The sequence below is a fragment of the Agrilus planipennis genome, unplaced genomic scaffold (assembly GCF_000699045.2).
Source record: "Agrilus planipennis isolate EAB-ADULT unplaced genomic scaffold, Apla_2.0 scaffold316, whole genome shotgun sequence".
NCBI classification, from domain to species: Eukaryota; Metazoa; Arthropoda; class Insecta; order Coleoptera; family Buprestidae; genus Agrilus; species Agrilus planipennis.
The window spans coordinates 1-9265 of record NW_020439389.1 but is presented as its reverse complement, the minus strand read 5'-3'; the positions used below and the strand labels follow the sequence as shown (position 1 = coordinate 9265).

Here is a 9265-nt window from a genome sequence, read left to right as displayed (position 1 = left end):
CTAACGAGCCCTTGAAGCCTGAAACCTATCTCGCCTTTTTATTCCTGACTTCCATAGCACATCACATTTCAAACGCTTTTAACCGTTTCGTTTCCGCTGCGTCCACCGTCCACGTTTCGCACTCGTACAACGTCGTGCTTTAACAATCTTTTTTGAATATCTAAATTAACCGTTTGCAAGCAGAAAAGTGACTTCTTTTTATTGAAGACGACTCGATCCTGCGTTATCCTTTATCTCTTATATCTCAACTATTTAAATTAATTAATTAAATGATTCTAGGTACCAAAACTTTGCGACCGTTTTAAAATAAATATATTTTGTAAAACTATGATGAATCTCGCGGACTCGAAAAACGCTCAAGGTGAGCCCCGGGTTGGCCACCCCTGGTCTAGGTCGTGCCGCTCGGTTTGTTGTCGAAATATCCATTAAACTTACCTGTACTCAAATGTGTGGCCGAAGACATACAAATTGCAGCAGAAAAATTAAAGTTTGAGGGAAGGCAAATTATGTTGACGAAATTGTTTATTACGAAATCGCCTTTTAAAAATAGTAGTGCTACTCCATTCTCCTGTCCATTTCCAGGGAGGAATTGGGGATTATAAGTTACATACTGCACATCGTTCTGTTGCCACGGCTGAATTTGTGCTTCCTTTCTAAGAGGATTTATTGTTCCTGCTCTAACAACGTAATTTGTGGGTTCTCTAGAGAATTAAAAAGTAAATTTAATCAGAGCCGTAATGGAAAAAATGATAAGTACCTACCAAACAAAAAAAAAGATAATGTACCGACTCGAAATTCGCACATAATATTAAAATCTTTAACCCATCAAGGGTTATAAATTCCAAAAATAAAAATTTAAGTCCTTACCTTTGTATGCAATTCCCTGTTGTAAGTACCACTCCGGATCTGACCAAACTTCCCATGCACTCGTACTTCAATTGATCTTTTTCTAGAATGCTAACGGCCCATGGAAATTCTCCAACGGATGCAGGGGTAGTAACGGGAGTCATAATTCTGGAAATTTTCCGGTCGTACAAGTTTCTCGTGCCGCACAATGTTTTAGACAGCGATTGCTCTTCTATTATTTCAACGTCAAACTGACTCGTTGTGGCTGCTTCTGAAAGAGTTAATTTTTTGATTTTCAATGTAGTAAGTTACGTCGGTCATTAATTTTAATAACACTTAGAGTGGTTACGGTTGCGAAATTATAAGGCATTTTATCAATAATTAAAAATAAAAAATGAGACTTGTATGTTCCCGTGATTCCGTCGTAATATTCAATAAGTACTGATCATACTGAGATGATGTAGTAGTCGTTTGGGTTTTGTTAAAAAACAACTTTTGGGTGTTTTATTCCCACCAACCAGTAATGTTGGTGGGCGGACAGTCCCTCCGGACTACGCCGGAAAGTAGGGCGGAAGACCCTCTTCAGCCTCGTTTCAAGAATCGTGGGAATGAGTGGGTGGCGGTTCGAGTGAGAAAGATGAGACGGGCGGAATGAAGACAGAAGATAATGAAAGATTATCTGTGGAATATTACTGCCCCAGTGATCCAAGGAAACCACAGAAAAACTTGGACAAAGGCAGACGGACCCGGAATCGAACCGGCGTCCTTCCGAATGCTAAGCAATGGTCTAAATCTTAAGGCCATGCCGCTTGGTTGGGTTTCGACGTGAGCCACAATTAATTTATTTTTACCTTTAGTCGGTTCGCCTAAAACATGTTCTTCTGTTGGTATTGTTACGCTATCATCTTCTTCAGGTGGTGTAGTACTCTCAGTAGAAGTGGTGGTGGTGGAAGTGGAAGGAATAGTGCCGGCAGCTGTTGTACTGGAAGATGGTACAGTAGCAGTTGTTGTTGTTGTTGGAGTCCTTGTCACATTGATAATTGTTGTGACTATTTCTTAAAAAAAAAACTAAATTCAAAAGCACTAAAAAACATAATGTACGATAGATATACCATGTGTCAAGAATGTTCCATTTTTTTTTCTCAGAAATATTTACAGACTTAAAGATTTATTACTTGTAAATCTAGTATCAGTCAGATAAGTCAGGACGGAAGGATTAGTCGGGATATAATGCAGAGGATAGCGCAGGGTCGAGTCGCCTTTAATAAAAAGAAGTCACTTCTATGCTCGCGAACAATTAATTTAGAAATTCGAAAAAGATTTTGTTAAAGGTGTATGTTTAGAGCGCAACCCTGAACAGGTGCGAAACATGGACGGTGGGCGCGGCAGAAAAGAAAAGATTAGAAGCGTTCGAAATGTGATGTTACAGGCGAATGATGAGTATACCGTGGATAGAGAAGGTTAAAAATGAAGAGGTTTCAGAAGGAATAGGAGAACATTATTTTTCAACATCTCCATTGAACGCAATACTTTTGATCCAACGATCTTCCAGTTTTTTATTCCTGCAATATACTCGTTTACAGACAAATAACTCTGGATGATGCTGCTACTACCTCTCCAAACACGATTTTGATTTGATCCTTCTGCATTTTTTTTTGGTCAGGAATCTACAAACGCGGTACCCATCCTGCACTCTGCTTTTTCGTCCTCAGAATTTCATGCAGGATATGAAGTACGTATGAGATTTTGACGATATCATGAATTTTTACAACCATTTCTTCAGTAGTTGCCTCAGTTGGGCGTCCTCATCGATGACTGTTTAATTATTTATCGATCCACCCTGTATTTACGTATGGGCTGAACGAGCTGCAGCTCAATCTAATTGCATTTTCATCTGAACGTATTGAGCTAAATAAAAAGAGTGGATGCGAGGTTTAATCTAGATTAGCTCAATTATACAAAACTGATTTATCTGCTAAACCGGATAATTTCATAATAGGTACATATTATTATGTAACATTCATAAAAATTAACGAAAAAGCCGTCGAACATATGCATCAGCATATCAATATTGCGAAGAAGAGGCAATTTCTGTCCTTCGTGAAGCAACAGTGGTGAATGCAGGATATTTGTTTGGGGAAGGCTGTGCTCACGGAAAGGTTGTATCGAGGTGGTATATCGAAATTGGATAAAAGGTATTATTAATACAGTGGACCCTAGGTAATTCGGCTCTTTTCTAATCCGGCGCCCCCTGTAATCCGACGTGACTACTGAACCTAAAAACACCACTGCACATAGCAAAATTTTAGCAAATCCTACATGCCACGCGGGTCCCGCGCCTCCTGTACCCAAAAAAAAACTATCAAATAATATAATATATAGTAGATATATATATGACGCTGTTCAATGGAAGACGTGGCACTAAAAGTGACCACTAGCCACACCATATCCATTATATCGACAATCGTACCTACATAAATTGTGTTGCAAGTTGACAACACCACAATACTTACAGGGGAATCCCCTAATATTGTTTTCGAGTTATTCGTATAATCCACCCATTTAGAATAGTCTTGTATTGATTACCAATGAAATTATTGGATATTTAATGACATAATTCTACTATTATTACGGTCGATCGTTTCTTCCACATTTCAATTTTATTTTATTTTTCTTTTGCTGTGATCTATCTAGATGTTCCATTTGTTTTTTGTTTGCCAACCATTATATATTATATATTGTTGATGTCAACTACTTTGTTTGCAATTTCGGTTTTCTTAACAATTTTTTTGTACCGATCGTTTTCAACGAAAGCACTAAACTCGAAAATTTCACTTTTATAAACTTTTAATGGAAATTAATTAGAATCGCGTGTTTCCCAGTTGTGGAATTAATGTTACGCATTTAGGTACCTACTTGAATTTGATGATTACCAATTTTAGTAGATAATAGAAAACGTTCTTTTTGAACATCAATAACGCACATTAAAGTTACGAATATATAAATGACCTTACATGACTGAAAATAGAAAATACTTAAGTTAACTTTAATTTTAATTAGACTATTGGTATTTCTAAATTTACTCACACTAAATCACAAAAAATTTTTTTTTGATGTCTTAAGTCTTGTTTAAGTCTTGTTCTCCATTGGTTTCAGACCTCGCGCTGGCTTAATCTGGCACTGTAGTCTATTAAGGTTAAGAGGGTAGCATTTAATTATAGTCTAATTATTACATCTTTAACTACCGCTTAATTGGATTGCAAAAAATTCTGTTTTTGAGTTTATGTTATTTTTATGTTTGTTTCCGTTTTTCATTCAGACGTACGGAACCCCAAAAAGTAAGTCAAATAAAAAGTGAAGAAGTTCTTATGCGGAATACGCAATAAAAATGGTATAATGGTCGAAACAATATTATTACAGACTAGACTAAAGAAATAATAACTCGCCAACTAGTTTATTTTTATTAAGTATATCGTGGCTTCTAAAATAATATTTTTTTTATGTTTTCGTGGAAAAGGCGAAATCTTCAAGACACCCAGCCATTCGTACGACTGGGTAGTACAGGATTCTTGAGGAAGGTGTCCTCGGATTTATATTCTAAAATAATATAAATCCTTACCTGTTAGGGGTGTAGGTGGTTTGATTTATTGTTAAGTGCTAGTGAATACTACGTTAAAAATCTGAATATACATACATAGAAGCAAGGAAAATGGAACATCCTGTACATGGAAGTATATATATTTTTTGTAGAATACCTGTAACATATTCAGGTGCTGACGTGGTTGTCGTTAATTTTGGAGTAGCTGTGGGGGTTGGTGGTGATATTTCGTTCACTCTCGTAAAACTAACGTTGAAGCAGCACACTTCCTGTTGATTGCATTTTATCGATACCAAATTTGCAGATTTACTAAAATAACGTGTTTTATTTATTAACTAGAAATTTTTTTTCATAAGAGCTAGTGGCATAAAAAGGTTGTAACGGCTCCGAGCACGAACCCTTTAATCGGCTTCCCCCATCTCATAGTTCCCACCCCTACCGTTAAAAACTTCTCAAGCATTTTTTATAAGATAGCCTATGTTCCGAGCAGTCTGATTTTAGTTATTGTCAATCGATAACAAAAATATCGATAATTATCGATGCACCTATAACAATATTAGCAACTGATAAATATCTATAGTTATCGATATATCGATATATTCGGTAATTATGGGTAGAAATCGATACACAATAAGCAATTGACAACTATTTTATATGTATACAATATAATTTCATCATTTTTAATTCATAGTAGATACTGTTAATAAATAAATCTGCATTAGTGTATAACTTTGTTTAGTTTTTTACCTATTTTTTCTTAGAAAATATCTAATTTCAAGAATAGAACATAGATCCTATTAAAATATGATCCTATTAAAATATGATCCTGTTAAAATATGATCCCTTAAAATAAATCTTTAGAGGTGACGTTTTACAATTTTCTACGTCCCATTTAAATAACATAGGAATTTTTCATTTCTAATTTGCAATTTTGGAACTTAACCACGAATTACTATACATACAAGAATATGGGCAAGATATATATTTCATAATTACCGATAGTTATCAGTATATTAATATTTATCGGTATCCATAATTATCGAAAATATCAATATACATATATGAATAACTATTCATATTTTTGCCCAGCACTAGTCCCAAGTGTGTTACGATACCATAAGAAGATAGTTATCAAAAAAATAAAAAAAAAAACCAGTGACGGCTCGTACTTTCAGAAAATAGGTAAGGACTTGCAGAAAACAGAGAAACGTAGAATTAGGTACAGTAAGTTCTCCAATATTCCTCAGATTATGTGGCAGGGAATATGTCGAGCATTTCGAGTAGAGATGGGATCATTCGAATTTTCCATTTAACAAATGCTCTTGTTACGCAAAAAATTATTTATGATTTACCAATTCGACCTCTCAGCGATGGTAGTTGTGACTTAAATAAAATACGTTCGAAAATATGGGGAGGGAGGGGTGACGAGATATGACTAGGAGGACGGGGTCTAAAGAATTCGCTGTTCATTAGGGACGTAATATTTATTAGGGGGTCGTTGAAAGTGTGACTTAACGTGACGAAGGGAGAGGGAGGGATCTAAAAAAGGTGAAATTCTGAGTGACGTATTTCACGGACAACATCCTAATTATTATCATTAAAGTTTTTAGTCCGAAGACTGGTTGTTCACGCACGTCCACTTCGTCCTGTCTTGTCCCAATCTTCGCATTTCTCGAACATCCTAACCTCTAACTAACTATTTGCTAGCAGTAATCTAATCTAGGCCTGTCTACCCATTTTAATCTCTGTTTCTGCTTCTAATATTCCTCTAACTCTTCTCTAATATTCCTGTAACTCCACTAAGCTCTTCATGTCGGAGAAGATGTCCTATCTTATTGACTCCCATAAAGCTCTCTATTCTCATATCCTTTCTACTAATACACCTAATTTTTTAGCACTTTCATAACCACTTCTAAACACTTCTAACCGCCCACCGTTCACGTTTTACACCTATACAGAGCCGTGAATATACAGTTTTAATAATAGTAATATATCAAAATCATCCATAATCGTATGTTTGTCAGGCTTGAATGGTTCCTTTACGAAACGGCATTATAAAGGAATTTTTTCAGATTTTCGGTACCTGTTGAGCCTTGACGCTCCTTTGCTCGTCAGATGCAACGCCACTGATTATAACTAAATTATGTTGAAATAAATTCAGTTAGAAAACGCCATTCTCCTGCTAATTTTTATTCACATTTTACAAATCGCCCAACATATTTCTTATTCTGCACTTTTGATTGTTTGTGAGGCTTCCGTATCTTACAATAAAATCTTATAAAGCCTTATATGCCTTGTGTATCTGTTATAATAGTCGATCATCCCCAAAATTTTAAATGTAATTTTAATTTTGACGTACTATGTACTAAATCATACTTCAGAAGGTTAAAAAAGAAGTCCAAACAAGATTTTATAGAATATGTGGGGTATTTTTTTTAAATTAGAGATAATCCAAAAAATTATCATCTCCCTTACCTTTTTGCTTGAATTTGTTCATCTACCCTGTCTCTGCACAGAGTGGGAGGGACGCAGTAACATTCTTTCACAAGTACTACCGAAGTTTCTGGGCAATAATTGTTTATGTTAATATTAACTACGTCTCCGGGTCTTTCAGTTTCTTTTTCGGGATATCGATTTCTATTTCGATTTGAAATTCCTATTACAGTGATTTCAGCTGCACTCGCAATAATAATATTTTTTAGAAAGCATGCAAAAAGCGTGTTTAGCACAAAACACTTCATTTCGATTGCGTTTTTAACTCACTTTTGTTATAATCATCATTCTCATTATATCTACCTGATATTGCGATGTGTAATTACTGGTCATTTATTCAGCCGAGAAGAAACAGGAAGTTGATTGTTGTATGACCGTTAAAAAAATGTAATTTCTATTATATACTTTAGCAAAATTGCACTTGTATTAAAGTAAAAAATAATTTTTTGTACTAGAAATCGACCTAATAAAATAGTCACATTTAATAATGTGAAATTGAGTTAAATTGTGGAAATCGATTTGATTAATTAAATGTTTTTTGATACTGTTGAAATAAGGAAGGATTAATAAAAAAGTAATGATACTTTATACTTGTCTGTCTTTCTGTACCTNCGAGAAATCGACTTAATAAAATAGTCACATTTAATAATGTGAAATTGAGTTAAATTGTGGAAATCGATTTGATTAATTAAATGTTTTTTGATACTGTTGAAATAAGGAAGGATTAATAAAAAAGTAATGATACTTTATACTTGTCTGTCTTTCTGTACCTGTCTGTCTGCGTGCCTGTCGCCATGTAAATTATTATTAATGAACTAACGATATCAGTACGAAGGCGTGGAAGGAACATTTCTAAAGGTTTCAATGTGGTATGAATTTATCCAAATAATACCTTTAATAACGTCTACATTATACATTTAAAGAAATTTTATTTATTATAATAATGTAACTGTCTAAAACAATTTGTTACATTAAACCCTAAATATATGCTATGTTAGGGAGACCATATTTTTCTAACTCAATGGTGAACGGCTTTAAAAAAAACGGTATTCAGTTTCAAAAACTTTGATAAGCTTAATGGCGGTTGTCGCAAGCGGACAGCACTGATACATTACAGATCGTTACCTAATTCAACCTAGTGACTTCGTCAGTGAGAGTTTAGCCACAGTCACTACTACATCCTGTCTATGACCGTATGTCGCTGAAATCATTATCTATAATTGAAATTAACTGTCTATTGCCTATCTATTACCATTGACATATCATGGACATATCTATGAATTGACATTTATAATCTATGTTTACAATTCACATTTCAATAGCACCTAGTCTAGGATAGCACCATACCCTTTGTTTATCTATTATCTATGGATAGCACCTTTGTTATTGTTATTGTTTTTCTATGTGTGCATTATGGCCGTTTTCGTATGCTTGCGATTGGGTTATTTAAAGTTATATTATTGAGTAGTGTGCAAGTGCCTTTTATTTAGAAAATAGACAGTGTAGTATCTTTCGATAGAAAAAGGATTTACAAGAATGAATTGGTAACTAGAAGTTAATACAATCAAAAAAGTTAGTGACAATAATATTTAGTCAGTTATACTTTGGCTTAAGACAAAATGCAATTTATTGCATTATATATGTTATTACTTCTGGTATAATTTTATGTGTAGCAATTTACAAATTAATTAATCATGAACATTCACTTTTTATTTTAACGAATGCTTTTAAATGACTATTTCCATTGCTCATCATTCATCTTCTAAAGGAGTATGTAGGATTGCCTAATACACATTCGTTTTCCGGGATTTAATTTTTGTATTTGATGTGAATCCTTTCATTCGTTTGATCAGGGCCGGATTCAGAAATGTTCTCTAGAGAAAGCGATGTTGAACGGAAAACATTTTAAAAAAATGACCCAACGAGAAACTTCAAGTAATAATCGTATTGTGTATTATAAACAACAATATAATCTTCATTTAAAGCGAGTCTATCTATATTTTTTTTTTCTGTTTCAAAATATACATTTAATGCAGCTAACAGCAGGCAAGTAATGATCAGTTAAAATGTTTAGGTTGCAATTTTTAAATCCATGTAGGTCATTTCTTTAGGATTCGTTTTAACTAACAGTTTCGTTTTTTAACCGTAGCGGAAATATTTCAAAATTTTCAAATCATTTTTTAGGTTTAAAACACAATTTTCCAACCATTGAAAACCTAGAAATATGTATAACATATAACAAAGAAACGTTTCAAATTAAACATCTTAGAATAATTTGTAATTTATAAGTCAAACTGCTTCGAAAAAGCAATTATTAATTGACCAAAT

The 9265-nt window shown here is 34.0% G+C and overlaps 1 protein-coding gene across 1 annotated transcript; it reads right to left on the bottom strand.

The window, feature by feature from the left end:
* Positions 1 to 376: 376 nt before the first annotated feature.
* Positions 377 to 7368, bottom strand: LOC108741585 (flocculation protein FLO11-like). Its single transcript, XM_018476430.1, has 5 exons — positions 6920 to 7368; positions 4602 to 4753; positions 1698 to 1901; positions 868 to 1117; positions 377 to 701 (listed from the first exon to the last, which is right to left on the bottom strand). Exons 1-5 carry the CDS (start codon positions 7183 to 7185, stop codon positions 389 to 391), a joined length of 1185 nt encoding a protein of 394 aa, XP_018331932.1. The 5' UTR covers positions 7186 to 7368; the 3' UTR covers positions 377 to 388.
* Between the last annotated feature and the right edge of the window lie 1897 nt (positions 7369 to 9265).

Bases quoted from the DNA above. Each gene is read 5' to 3' on its own strand.
- LOC108741585 (XM_018476430.1), bottom strand. From the start codon at position 7,185: ATGAAGTGTTTTGTGCTAAACACGCTTTTTGCATGCTTTCTAAAAAAT. The intron at 4,754-6,919 runs GTAAGGGAGATG...ACGTTATTTTAG, and splicing joins GAACAAATTCAAGCAAAAAG to TAAATCTGCAAATTTGGTAT. The intron at 702-867 runs GTAAGGACTTAA...TTAATTCTCTAG, and splicing joins ACAGGGAATTGCATACAAAG to AGAACCCACAAATTACGTTG.